General features: G+C 37.8%; 1 protein-coding gene across 1 annotated transcript in view; it reads left to right on the top strand.

The window, feature by feature from the left end:
• lamc1 (laminin, gamma 1) overlaps window positions 1–15,428 on the top strand; it is a 58,255-nt gene that overhangs the window by 19,346 nt on the left and 23,481 nt on the right. Inside the window, exons 2-3 of the mRNA XM_020941228.2 lie at window positions 785–1,089; window positions 12,943–13,073. Coding sequence (XP_020796887.2) covers window positions 785–1,089; window positions 12,943–13,073 — 436 coding nt within the window. The remainder of the gene's footprint in view (window positions 1–784; window positions 1,090–12,942; window positions 13,074–15,428) is intronic.

Here is a 15,428-nt window from a genome sequence, read left to right as displayed (position 1 = left end):
CCTTTGAGAGTCGAGACTCAGCGTTGAGAGAGATGTACATGTGCTGTATGTCTGAAATGCTTGCATGTGGTCACAAACTGAGAAAACAAGCCTGGCCTTGTTTAGTCTGTCTCTTACTAGACTTCACTCTCAAGGTCAGTTGTGTCGAGCCATCCCAGCTGTAACATTTCCACACTCCACATATGGACTCTACAAGAATAAAGACTTAACCTTCAATTTTTCATACCATCTGCTTGTTTTTCACAAACAAAATAATCCGTCTTGAAGTTAAAATAGGTTGAAGTGCATCTGTTGACACCACCATGTTTGTTTTGGTTTGTTGGTTTTTTGGTTGTTTTGGTTTTGATGACCTATAAAACCTCTTCAGGCATGATTTTGATTATTGTGACAAACATTGCAGCAAACTCCAAAAACTAGATATTGGTGCTGAAAATACCATATCACGAAACGCTGTTCAAAGTCTGATTTGGTCAGATCTCAGATCTGGGGACTGGGCTAGGCTAGTGCTTGGATGACTGCAGAAATACCAGGTGCCACAGTGGGGCGGCAGTGGCTCTAGTGAAAACTGCATTTAGGCAAGACGTTTAACACACGTTGCCTATGACGAATATGGTGTGTGCAGCTTTGCTTCTGCCAGTCTGTCCCAAGGGCAGCTATAGCTACAGTAGTAATGAGTGAGTCAATGATGCATTGTGAAAGGCACTATATAAACCAATCTTTTTTTTTTTTTTATTAAGAGGATTAATGTGTATGTGTGCTTGTTTCTTTCTCTTTTTTTTTTCAGGTAAGGCATTTGACATAACATATGTGCGTCTGAAGTTCCATACATCACGTCCGGAGAGTTTTGCCATCTACAAGCGGAGCAGTGAGTCAGGCCCTTGGGTGCCCTACCAGTTTTACAGTGGTTCATGTGAAAAAACCTACCAGAAACTCAACCGAGGTTTCATCCGCACGGGCGAGGACGAGCAACAGGCCCTGTGCACAGATGAGTTCAGTGACATCTCTCCCCTGACCGGAGGAAACGTGGCCTTCTCCACGCTCGAGGGCCGCCCCAGCGCCTACAACTTTGACCACAGCCCTGTACTGCAGGTATTTTTGAGAAAGAGTGAATGTGAGAAATATGTATGACATCAACTTATTCAGACATGCAAATGCATCTCTGAATGAAAGAGCAAGTCATTCCATTGTGTAGCATCAATAACACATAGGGTTGGGATGAGTCACAGTTTTCACGAGATGAGACACACCACGAGATTGGGTCCACGAGAGCAAGACAAGACGAGATTTTGACATAATTTATAATAAATAAATATTGCAATCCATTTTACAATTCTGACTTTACTATTTTTATTTATTTTATGTAATACTTTAGCGGCCTTTGTAGGACTGTAATACTCAATTTGTATAACTCATCATCTCTTAACCCTTTTTTTGTCCAAGCTAAATGTTTCAGGGGAAGATATTCTCATTCAAGATCATTTTTGTCATGTGTGCACAATCTTGTGGCAATTTTGTCTCGTGAGATCTTGTGGCGTGAGATCTTGTCCCATCCCTAATAATGCAATATTCAATCACTAGTTTATTCAGCCTTTTGTTTGTGTTGACACAGAGATAAAAGATTGAAAAGATGCAAATGTTTCAAATGCTCAATCAAATGTTTTTCTTTTTTTTTTTCTTCATCCCATTTTCATATAAAAATATTATTTTATTGGATCAGTTTAGATTGTAGAGAAAAATGTGAAAACATTGGAAGCTCACTGTTAACACATCAAATTAATTAATGGCCATCAACAAATTCTACAACATCCATCAAAACGTGTCAGGTATGAGACTTGTAAGTGTATGTAATGTAAGTGTATGTAGGTGCTTCTTTAAAAAGTCTTGCGTTACAGTGCTTCATAAAAATAGCAGAAATTGCCAACTGATTAAATGAAATATTTCAATGTGAAGGCTTATATTGAGAGAGCAAAGTGACCTAATATCCTGTAATGTCTCACCTTAATGAAACAATGTACAGTTCACTGTATTTTAAGAATGTGTCCCAATCACTTGTTTCTTCAAGTTTAATAGGAACTACCTTGACCTTAACTGGCCTATACAGGAAGTAGTGGTGTGTAGAACAGAAGAGAGTCGGTTGTTCTAAATGGATTCAGTGTTGTGAGACTTTTATGGAACAGATGTCCATTAAAATGAATACAGCTGTGGAGGAACAGAGCCAAGTGCAATAGTGTGGGAAATCGTCTAGTGTCCTCTGCACACTGCCAACTCAAGAGTTGAACCACCCAATTCTTTGGCATGACTATAAAATGAGCTTTGTTTCTGGACACATTTTATGTAAATGAACAAACGTTGTTATTAAACTGATGCTGATCATCATTTTTTGGTAAAATTCTTATATGGGTTTATTTCACAATTAAATAAATAATAAACCATAGCCTAACCCTAACTCCAAGTACCCACGCTTGTATCACAGCCTTATTATTTAAATATGCAGATACAGTTTCTTACAAACAACTTTAATAACTCTAATGTCATCTTAAGTATGACATCATAGCTTCCACTCATGTGCCTGTTGTGTTCTATTGGGACTGGGATGGGTTCACAGAACTGAAGACTGCACTGAGTGATGAATCACAGCTGCAGTTAAGCAGTAGCTCTATCACAAAGCAGTGATACATCTGGACACATATCCAGTCTGAAGAGAGGGAGGCTCAAGGTTAGGCTCAGGATTCTGCTCATTAGACGTCTCTTAAATTGGATTACAGTGAGGCTGCTAGTTAGGCTGATGATTAAAGAAGACAAATCATGCTTTTTATTGATCTAAACTGACTTGGTAATATAAACAGGTCAATTCAAAATAGGGCTGGGCGATATTTATCAATACTGATTTTCGATTCAAACTTCTTTCATCTTATTAAAAACATAGACATGTGGACCTCAGGCGTAAAGAGCAGGGTGTCAGCATCACTACAGTTTAATTTTGTGTTGATGGGACCAATAATTCCGGAGAAATTCATATTTAAAATTTTGAATGATTGATTTATTTTTTGTACAGTATATTAAACCTAAATGAATAAGCAGAAACACGCGCGTTTTTCCTAAACAATAGAGCGTGAATTCTCGTCAGTACTAAGAGCTCTTATTGCCACATGATTGGCTGTTGACTTGTCAATTAAAATGTGCATGCCTTGCCATCCATATCAACCAAAGTAGTGATCACGATCTATCAATCTTTCTTTTTTTGCACAGCCCTTGTTCAAAACTGCAGAGCTGGTTTCTGTCTACTCCTTTGAGTCACATGATTATTATTATTGATGACTTGGGATGAGTTTTAAACATAAGAATAAACTGCATTATTGGTTGAACTTATGTTCATGCAGTGAAGTTTTTTCCTCTGCATATAGTACGGTACATCCTGCCCTGCCTTGATGATTAGATACCTTGTTTTGGTCATACACCAAATGTACACGTAGACTTTGCAATACGGAAGTTTCATAAATGACAGCCATTTTGACAGTTGTCTGTAGGTGGATTGTTGAAACTGATAACGTAATAACGGCTAATAATAATGTTAAATGTAATAAGCCCAAACTGTAATAACAGCCAATAATGTATTTTGTAATATCTTACCAATAATTACTACATTACTGGCTGCAGTTATTACATTATTAAGGGTGAATTATAGTTCTGCATCAACTCAACACACACTGCTGCCATCACCTTGTCGCTCTTGTTTTTGATTTATAGATCTGCGTCGAAGTCTATGCACCGCAAAGTAATTCACCGCCACAATGCTAGGCGACTAGGATTGTGTTCATGTTTACAAAATGAAGCGGGATAGCGGAATATCAGAAATGTATGTTGAGCGAATGTAGACCAATCACAGCCCTTATTGTCTGTGTCACTTCCCCCTGCTGTCTGCGCCGTTTTGACGCGTAGTTAGAAAATTTCGGAGGAGCACGTTGGTCGACACAGGTGCTCTGAAGAGGGGGTTCACAGTGGGGTAGACTCTGCGTTGTGACTCTGCATCGATTTTATTCATAACCATAAACTGGACTTTAGAGGAGAGTTTCCTTGTTAGACCAAACACATAATAACCGGCCAAGTAAGTGGTACTTGGACGGATGTTTGTAGGTTTGCTTAATTTAGAGTTCATTTTATCCACGTTTTTATCCTTTGGATAATGTTTAGAACTACAGTGGAAATGATGTAGTCCAATGTTAGACCTGGTTTAACCTTAAATCAGACCTGGAGTAGTCCTGTTATAGACCTGATTTAGACCTGGTTGCACTCGGGAAGCTAAATCTTTTCTTTGGTGGTTCTTGGTGTGAAATGTTTGAGAGCCACTGACTTATTAAATTATTGTCAAGCTGTTATTGGCTCACCGTAATTCTTACATTATTGGCTATTATTACTTTATCGAGTGCTACATGGCTTTTATTTCAAGTTCTAAAAGATACCAAGAGTACACAAGAGCCTGTTATCATTTGTCCACAGTCATCGTTGCAAATGTCTTTCTAAGATAATGAGGCTGAGGATATAGAATTTCTGTTTTCAACTGTAAATCTAAAATCCACACAGAGTCAGTGTGGCTTTGACGTGCTCTTGTTGCCAAATCCATTTTAACCAATGAGAAGCTTTAGTTGCTCTGTCTCTTACACAAAGGTTGCATATTTTAGTGTGTTGTAACCATGTGGTGCATATTTAACCCAGTCGTGAAGAGAAATGTGTGGCTAGTGTGAAAAGAGATTGAGCCAAAACTCTTCAGATTTACTGTCTGTCAGTCATTGACTCTTCAGGGAACACTGTAATGTTTCCAGCTGTGTCTGTCAGTGGGTTAGGCATAGGAGGAGATGAGCAAAAATCAGCTTTTTACACAGCTATAATGGATTTCCCTCATTATTGGTTAGTATTTATAACATGCAGATCTGTATTTAAAATGGGTTCATTCAATATAGCTCTAAAACGGCTTAATTATAGAGAGCATTTTTCACACAGACTTATGGAACAATTCTGATAACAAGGCTTGAAAGACTTAACTGCTCACTAATATCCATAACTCAGTTGTTTAAGTCTAAAAAGCATGTTTAAAACACAAGAATCAGTGAAACTGTTTAATAATTTAGTGGTTTATAAAGATTCAGAAATAGATTTAAAATAAAATTGTAGATCTTGTGGTCATTAGTTACCACTTAGCTGATTAACCCTGAGCTTTCAAATTTATTTTATTATTATTATTATTATTTATTATTATTATTTTTTCACAAAATCTATGGGTAAAACTTTTTTCTTTTTTTTTCCCAGAAGAGCAGGGGCTTACTCAAACATGTTGGATAAAATCCTTGTTTCTGTGACTCACTACAGAACAGACAGAAGCATAATATATTTAATCTCACATTTTAGCAAAGCATTTAACATTAGATTTAGCTGCCAATTTCCTGCAGTTGAATTTAGGTTGAGAATTGTAAAAAATAAATTAATTAAATTGTAATTTCTTTTAGTTTTTTATGTATGTAATGTGAATGCTGTACTGTTACTGAGCAGATATTTTAAAACCAAGTTATTATAGACTGAGTGGGCAAACAGACAGTCTGACGCCTCCGAAAGTGTCCCCGGTTTAAATAGATGAAGACCAATATGGACCTAGACCCTTAGCTAAATCTGGGTTCAACTCCCCTGTGAGGGGAGAGCAGATGCCAGTGAAGAGTGCAACCACAAACCAAAAACCCTGTTGTGTTCATTCTGATAATCACAAACCACAAAAGTGCTTTGAGTGCCCAAATAATGTTTTTCTGCGTTGTATTTCATTTGTCTAAAATGAGACAGCACTTTACTCTAGACTAGTTTTGGCCCTTAACATTATGGTTGCCAGGTAACATACCTCTACATGTGTCATAATCTTCACCAAAATGACAAAACTCGAAAAGACAAGGCAACATTTTTGGTTAAATCTTAAATCTAATGACCTTAAATCTATGTTTTAATGAAATGAATAGGCCATGTCATATGCACTTTCAGTAACAACACTCTAGAATAATTCAATAATTATACTTTCCAAAGGACCAGATTATATGGGCTGCCAGACTAATGAAACCAACACCTAACCTGGTCTAAGACTGAGGATTTATCTACTCTTACTACTCTTATCAGTACTTCTTACTGATTTGATAGTTTAACAATACTCTCATTGGTACTTTCACAACTATAATAATAATAATAAAAAAATGAATACATAATTATTATAATTTACAATCATTAATGTATCTAATGTATCTAGCCACCCTGGCACTGCAGAGTTGTCTTCATGCTCCAGCCGTCGACTCTTATTTTGTTTTGAATGCAGCTCTTTGCTCATTGTAATAAAGTGTGAAATTTAAGAGGCAGCTGACTTCCACTTACTTTTTTTTTTGTATTCTCCACCCCATCGACTGTGTAGCCCCTCCTTAGCTAAAGGCCTATGTCTCTACACAGCATTGGAAGAGAACCTCTCAAACGGGCCATTATGGCCACAGTGGAAACACTTTTGGTCCAAATCCATCTGTTTCAAAGCGATTGATTTTAAAGAGATCTTTTCTCTAGTCTAAAGATACTATATATTTAGTCTGTTTGCTTCATTGTTCTAGCACTGTAGGATTGTTGGAAAAAGGCCCTGTATATACAGGAAACTTGTTAAGAAAACACACTATTTGCACAGAAAATACAGCTTGTTTATTTAGAATGTGATGTAGATTGACATTTGCAGTATACAGTGTAATATGGCTTTCATGTGGAGTCTGATAAATGGGACTTACACAGTACACTGGTCGTTGGCTCACGGGTACAGATGTATCAAGAAAACATTAACATTATTTTGGGAATAACTGCTCTAAACAATAGTTTCTGCTCAAACAAACAGATACTATACAGATGGAAGGTCCATCACCTACTTGTGTTTATGGAAGTGTTATTGCTTTCTCTGGAATATATATCCTGTATATCCTGTACACGAGAGCAGTTTCATTAAGAGTAAAAGATTTATGGTTTGTACAATTTGGAAAAAATATTTTCCAATCTTGACTGCCGTGGTTTTGGACTGGTCTCAAGCTGTAACATAGTATCATGATGCTCCCACGCTTCCCATGGGCCTTTTGCTTCCTGTCTATGGGATATGCAGTTTTGTTTGGTGATGTAACAGCAGCAGGTGTGTATGCATCTGCCCTATCTCAAAATAAACTCTTTTCCATCTGGAGCCCTACTCCTACAGTTATACTACTGGATTTCTCATAACAAAGTGACTTTTCACCAAACATTTAGCTGAAGCAAATGTAATAGAATAGACGGTGTACAATAGTTGAAGCCACTGACTGTTCATAGGGACAATTTCAAAGAACCAGAGACAAGAATATGGCATCTTGGTCAAGTCAAGAACGTGTTTTGAGCAGAATTTTATCCACAGTATTCAGTGTGTGAGTCCAATGCCATACACATTATACCTCCAGAGCTAGTATGTAGCTGTATGTAGCTAGTATGTAACAGTTTACAGTGAGTACTTTTAACATGTACAGATATAGTACATACTTCTCAATAGTGTTTCCCCTTCTTAATATACAGTCACATCATTTCAACATAGAATACAAAACATAAATGGAACAAAAGGGAGTAACCACCATTTGTACATTGTCAGTCTATTTTCTTACATTCTCAAAAGAATAAGTCTTTTCAGATTTGTATTCAGTCTACTTTTCCCAACAGCACACAAACCATCCTTATTTGTTATTTACAAACGCTGTCCATTCTTCTGATATATTTATTCCTCCTTCTTTTTCCCATACCCCCTTAACCTTCCCAGTTGAGTGGGACATGTAAATGTATACACAAATGAAATAAGTTTCTTCTTGGTATCATTATTATATGCATTTTTAAGCACTTTTACCTGGTCCATATTCTCCTTAGACACTCTACAAATCTTTGTGTATATGTAATTTTGTATAAGCAGATAATGGTAAAAATCTTGCTTTTTCAAATTATATTCTAATCTGCCCATCCACTTTCTTCCGCTTACCCAGGGGTGGGTCATGGGGACAGCAATCTAAGCAGGGACTTCTAGACTTCCTTCACCTCAGACACTTCCTCTAGCTCCTCCGGGGGGACACCAAGGCTTTCCCAGGCCAGCTGAGAGACATAGTCCCTCCAGTGTTCTGGGTCTTTCCTCGGGCCTCCTCCCAGTGGGACGTACCCGGAACACTTCTCCAAGGAGGCGTTGAGGAACCATCCAGAACAGATGCGTGTGTCAAAGGCTGGCCCCTCTCATTATCTAATCAGCATCATATACATACCACTTCAAAACTGTGATGTCTTTATCAGTTTGTATTCTCTCACTACATTTTTTCACACTAGTTTATTACGGTCTTCATCTGTGCTGACTGCTAATAAGTCCTTAGAAATGCAGACCCAATCTTTCTTTATTTTTAGCCAATTGCAAAGTTTTGAAACTGACTCTAGATCTCTTCTCTCCTCAAATAGAGTTTATAGTGACCTCATTTTGTCCCATTCATTAAATAGTTGTGATCAGTATGTATAGGTGGAGTCTGAAACAAATCCAGTAGTTTTGGTAGGACATTCATTTTGATGTAACAGCTTTTATTGTGTCCCAGAGTATTTGAGGTGAGACTTCTCCATTATCATTTATGTAGAGAAACTTCTTTATTTCTTCTTTAAAACTGTTATCTTTCAGCATATATGAACTTAGTTTCCAAGTAGCGCTAATTGAAATTGACTGACATAAGGGTGCGTGATCACTCACATGTATTTTTGTCATCTTAAGTTTGAATTTTGTCTTTTCCAATAGTTATAAAATAATAAACTATTATAAGAGTGGAGAGCTTCTTATAAAAAGTTTAAACATAAAAAATATACTTCCGCTACTGATACAGCTTAGATTATCATGTTACGGTGTTTGTGGCACCCGCGTCTTTTGGTTTCTTCTTCTGGATAATGACTTCGCTACATCGCTGGAGAGTGAGTATTCCCTGATTGATTGACACGGGGTGTCCAACACCTAAAATTCAGCTTTTTTCAGCTTTGCGTAAAACTTCCTCTTTGGCTGTGATGTGGGCAAATCTCCTTTCTAGACATTATACAATCTTAAAATGTCCTGCCGAGCCTCTTGATCAGTTTGCTTTATTCCTCGCTCTCAACTTTTATCATCTTAGCCAGCATTTGCTCTGTGTTTTGGACCCAGTCCTCAACATGGTCGATTTGAGTCTCTGCTTCTATTTTTGTTTTACACTGGTCAGGTCGGATTAGAAGTTTTAGAATTCCTTACGCTCCTTAAACTTGAATCAGCATTAGCATTAGTGCTAGTTTCATTACTAGGATCCTGAGATGATGTTGCAGCTGCAGTGTATCTTTCCCCATGTTCAGCCCATTTTTAACCTTAATGGTGTTCAAAAATATATTACATGTTGATACTTTTACAGGGTGAAATAAAACAAAAATGCAGGAGAGCTGTCACTCTAGGCTGCCATTTGGTAGGATGATGTCAGCAGAACCCCTGAGTAACAATTCTAGTGGAAGGTCCATCATCTGCTTGTCTCCATGGAAATTTTATTGCTTTGTTTAGAATGTTCCACAGTATAGATGAAACCTACCTCATGACGGAGACGAGCAGGTTACAGCACCACACTACATTACAATTCTCACAGAAGGAATTATAGTTTTGAGCAATAGAAACCCCTGTGATGAATAAATGTAGGTGTGTTTAATGTCATACCATGGAACATTCCAGGGAAAGCAATCACATCTCCATGGAGAGCAGACCCTCCACCAGAAATGTTGTGGTGTGCATCTTTAAGCTGCAGATGGAGGACACATTTATACATTTGTGTCATTGTGCTGCTGCAGAGGCTCATTAATGATTGGCTACAGTACTGAGCGGTGAGGATTCAGATCAGAAAGTGTGCTTTTAGTTTTAAACCACCTGGATTTCAGAATTGGAACTGGCAACCCAAATGAGAGGCTCTTGTGTAATAAAGTAAAGAATTTCATTTAACAAAAGCTCAAAATTATATAACAAAAAATCAGTTCAATTGGGGTTAACTTAACCAAAACCGAACAGAACAAAACTAATCCAAGCAGACAAAAGTACAGGGGTGTTTAAATACAGGAGGACTGTCTCAAAACTGAACACAAGAGGGAGATATTACACCTAAAACACATTTTTTATCCCATTCAAACGTTCAAGAGGGCGCTATAGAGCAATTTAATATCTCAGCTATGTAAATTGTATATCATTCAGGTCATCATTATGCAGAAAATGTATATTCATTCTGGGCAATAGGACACATGTATTTCAGAGTTACATAAAGTTTAATAATTCTAAAAATGAATTTTTTCTTTGCAGGTCGGCCACACCCACATTTTATAACTTAACAAAAATCTAAAGAGTAGTCTGTAATTGTACATGGGTCTAATTAATTTGAATGTTTGTAAGCCTTTTGAATGAAAATCCATGGTATAAAAATGTGAGTATGAGAGGAAATATTTAGCAAAAATTTTATTCTACCCACCATGGCCTTCTTCCTCTAATGTCATACTATAATTTTTTACTTGTCTGGACATGGGCTATGTTTGTACCGTCATTTGTCGATGATGAAAACGTCTCATTGCCATAATGTTTTTGGATTGTGTATTGTAATTAATAATGTAAATAATATAACTTAATGAAAATATGGCATTGGTATCCACCACAGAGGCTCTTTCTGCTTTCTCAGTGGATTTAGGTAATGGTCTTGAGAAATGAAATCATAAACAACAAGAACATCATCATATCCAATGTTTTTGTTATAAAGAATAAATCAATTACAGTTGTTATCACTAAAAGCTATATTTTGGTTTGAACTTGCGTGCCTTGTATCTGGGCATAGAGTTAGGTCATGTTTATAGAATGCAGTTGTAATTAACGTGATTTTATGGATGAATGAGTCTGTCAATTATTTATGGACTTGGAATTTCACACGAGACCTCCGGGTTTTTACCTGTGCTGTCACAAACGTGGGAAAAGTAAAACTGATTTTTTTGTGAGTGCTCACAAGAAGCAGATTACTCAAACTATTGTGAATAGAGCTAAACACATCTCGCTGTGCATTTTTACTGAAGGAACAATGTTATGAGATGGTTCAATGACCCCAAAGAACATAATCATAATGCTTTAAAGTGCATATAACAGCTTTTCATGTTTTGTTTTGAATTTCGGCTTGGTTTGGTTGGATAGTATCTGTGGTCAGTATTTATCATGGTTTTACATCACTGAAGAGTCAGTTTGTGGATTAAAAACAGTTAAGAGGAACATTTTGGTCCTTTTAAAAATCTGGTTGATTGGTATGGAATTACCTACAGTACCTATTCCATGTCCACCCCAGAAGTAAAATTATATACTTCATCAAAATGCAAAAACTTGCAACTAAAATTAGAAGGAAATGAAAAGAATTAATCATTTGGGGCCTCTTTAACCTGGCTAACGCTAGACTGATCTGTGTATCACACTGAACTGAGTTTTACACATTATCCAAGGGTTTAGAAAAAGGAGGGACTTGCAGCAAAATGCATCGAGATGATTTAGCGAACCACCCCGAAGTGCCCACCCAACATAGTTTTTTAGCCAGTCATGGCAAACCTATCAAACTTTGTGCCAGGTAAAACCAAAACAAGTGTCATGCTGGAGAGGGAAGATGTCGTTAAACTAATTTAGCTGAAACACCTCCCCCTGCGCATAGAAGCCCAGCTCGGGTCGGATTTAAACCTCAAAGAGGGAGCACCTCAAGATGATGATGATTCTCGTTAGATTGTGAACTCACAAATATTGCGAGAATCCATCTTGCTGTGCAAGATTAGAGCCTTTTGGCTTTTTCCAAAATATGCTTAAAGAATGCACATCAGTATTAGTCAACTGTTATCAATAGTTGTGTTATGTATAGTATGGCGAAAAGTCCTGACATTTTGCCAACTGTTAAGTCGTGATTCTCTAACTAATTAAAATTTGCTCAGCATGACTCAGCATATTTCTTACTTTTATGTACTCGTTTGCCCGAATGGGCTCAAATTTACTACACGTTATCTCAAGGAGTGAAACATCAAAAGTTATCAAAGTTTTTAACACACGTCTTGCAGTCTCTGAGCAGTGAAGCAACAAAGTTGTCCAGAATTTTAGAATTTTTACAAATTGCTCCCATTTGCCCATATAAAATTAGTTATTAAACTTTCTGCCCTAAAGCTACTAATGTGAAAAAAATGAATTTAGTGCATCTGCGCCCCCTACAGATTGAAATAAAATGTAATATGGGAGAAAAAATATAAAGTTTTTCAAAAAAATTAGAAATTTTGCACAAATTTCAGTTTTGGAATCTCGAAAAAAAAGTCAATGACACCCATGCCATATTTTTATAGTGTTGCTATAGCAATGACATAAACTCTCCAATGGTAAAAATCACACAAACTTTGGCCGATTTCACTCAAATTTTAATCGTGGGTGCACCCCCTGACCCTGAACAGATTGCTATAAGAAATTACAAAAATGGGTGCAATAGCACCCCTAGACAATTTGTATGGAACAATAACATTTTATTTGTTGTAGATGTAAACAATTTAGTACACAAATTTATGACATGGTCTCAATTTAAAAACCCAATGATGCCCACACCTCATTTACATTGTGTTGCCATGGCGGCAAAAATCTGTCCTTGCCAATGGGACATCCTTACACAAAGTTTGGCATAAACCAAATTTGGTAGCCAGATGCATAATGGCATTAGAAACAATAAATTATATTGTAACCGCACCCCTTTACACTTGTGGCTATATTTGAGAACTATTGTATGTATAAGAAATTCTCCTGTTGTGGTTCAATTAAGTTAATCAAAATCTCAGTGAACTATGTTCTAATAAAAATTTTTGTGTCTTTGAAAGGACTGGGTGACCGCCACAGACATCAAAGTGACGCTGAACCGACTCAACACCTTTGGAGATGAAGTCTTCAATGACCCCAAGGTCCTCAAGTCTTACTACTATGCTATTTCAGACTTCGCTGTGGGGGGAAGGTAAGAGTCAGGCTGATGTATATATTACTTTGGTTTTGTTTGAATTAAATCAAATATTAGATTTAAGGCTGGGTCCTTGCAAGGTACAGCCACATCACTCCATGTGACATCGGCCCCAACAGATCAGTAACACTGGAAACTCATTTCAACCGCTTGTATCCGTGACCTTGTCCTTCAGGTCATTACCCAAAGCTCATTGCCAAAGATGAGGGGAGGAACGTAGATTTACTAAATCAAGAGGCACGGATTGGCAGCCTTGCTTCAGTCAGTCTGCCCCACAATAGCTTGCCACCACTGAGTGAGGAGTGAATGAACAATGAACTGTAAAGCGCTTTGGGTGTTTTGAAAGGCACTATATAAATGCATTAATTAATTTATTTATTAATTAAACTGTCCGATACAGCGACCACATCACTGCCAACGCTGCACCGATCCGCCTGTCAATCTCATGCTCCATCCTCTCCTCACTTGTGAAGAAGACCCCGAGATAATTGAACTCCTCCACTTGAGGCAGGGACTCTCCACCTATTTCCAGTCGAAAACCATGTCCTTGCATTTGGAAGAGTTGATCTTCATCTCAGCCACTTCACACTCGGCTGTAAACCGCCCTAGTGCATGTGGCAGGTCCTGGCTTGATGAAGCCAACAGGACAACATCATCTGCGGACAGCAGAGATGAGATCCTCTGGTCCTCAAACCCGACCCCCTCCGGCCCCTGACTGCACTTACAAATTCTGTCCATATATATACATATATATATGTCGAACCCCCTACAACTCTCAAAGCATGTTAAATGCAACTGCAAAAACTTTTTTTATTATTATATTTTTTTTCCCCTTTGTGGATTGCTTCCTCTTTTAGCTGGATGTTTGCGACCCTGCTGACAGGGATCAAAGCGAACCCTGACAGGTGCTATGTGAACTGGCTCAGTCGGAGTTCCTCCTCCCTGGTGTAATCCCGCTTTGCCGGACAGGAATCCCAAGAATGTCAGCATGTAATGGAAATCCGCCTCACATTTTACCCAGGTTTAAATTCGGGTCATGTCTGGAAACCAAAATATAGCCAAATCTAAGGCTACACCATTCTTTCCTATACCAAGAATTAACACTGCTCTAGGTTTTTGTGACTGTTTTTAAAGCAGTACTAAGTAACTCTAGCGTTGGAGCTTCCCCTGCAGCTTCCTTGTGAGAATACAGTCAAAGAACTCAAAAGTGAGTTTTTTTTCCATCTTTACTAAAATAAGGCAATATAATCACATACAAAAACATTGCCAGGGTTTCCTGTGAGCACACTCTCTGACTCTGAGTTGGACTTAGTTGAAGTTGAATGTTTAATAAGGTAAAGTTTTTGTTTTGTTTTCTAGTGCCCTACCTGAAATAAAAGTTGACAGGCCCAGAAGTCGTTCTCTGGGGGGGTTGTGACTGTAGAAAGACCCTCACCTTTTGGAAACTTATCTCAAAATCTTCTATACATAGTTGTTTTTGCTCTGTCCTGTCTTCAGCCTGATTGCTCAAGGAGTTAGACTCTACAAATAATGTGTGCACTAGCTAGTGGTCTGTAGTGAACTCAACTTAAAGAACCTGCTCTCGCAATGTTTAGAGGTTGGCACACTGGCCTACCCCAATAATTACAGTTCAGTTTTCAAACAAAGGTTGATGAAAGCTGTCTGCAACAAATGACCACATCAGTAGTGTCTCTGTTAGGCATTATAACTATAACTATATATATAACTATATAACTAATCTATATCTATACCTATAACAAATATGTGGAATGGCTGTGTTCAGTGCAGCCAACTTAAGAAATTATGATTATCAAACACTTTTATTCCTTCCTTCCAAAAATGTGTGTGTTGTTTTTAACAACAACTTCTTAAAAAAACAAGTGCCACGCTTTTGAAGAATTTGTATAAATCCCTAACATTGAGCTCTGAGTAAAGAGTCATAAATCCATCGCTGTAAGAAGCCTTTGTCTAACGACCAGTTTCCAACCAGCTCTGCCAAAGACACCGGAGACAATAAGCAGTAAACATGCTCCATCGTGTCCCAGAGGGGCCGCTCACCCAGAGGGGCCGCTCCTGCTCCCTCAGGCCAGAAGCATCTGTTTTCTCAGCACAAAGAACGACATCGGAACTAACAACAAGGCTGCATTTCAGTACCCCTTAATTTAGCATCGTTTCATTTCTAGAACTAGGACTTGCATTTAATTTGATGTACGCCTGGGCAATAAGCTGCTGAAAATCAGATCCTTTCACGAAAAGTTCTATTGGTGATATTATTTTGTGATTTTATTTTTATTAAAAGTCCTATATTTCACAAAATTTACTCTTATGAGCTTGAAACAAAAACATACCTGG

Source organism: Boleophthalmus pectinirostris, unplaced genomic scaffold (genome assembly GCF_026225935.1).
Source record: "Boleophthalmus pectinirostris isolate CB_2022bp ecotype Guang Dong unplaced genomic scaffold, ASM2622593v1 HiC_scaffold_16, whole genome shotgun sequence".
Taxonomy (NCBI): domain Eukaryota; kingdom Metazoa; phylum Chordata; class Actinopteri; order Gobiiformes; family Gobiidae; genus Boleophthalmus; species Boleophthalmus pectinirostris.
The sequence above is the reverse complement of the archived record's forward strand: the minus strand, read 5'-3'. Positions and strand labels throughout refer to the sequence as shown.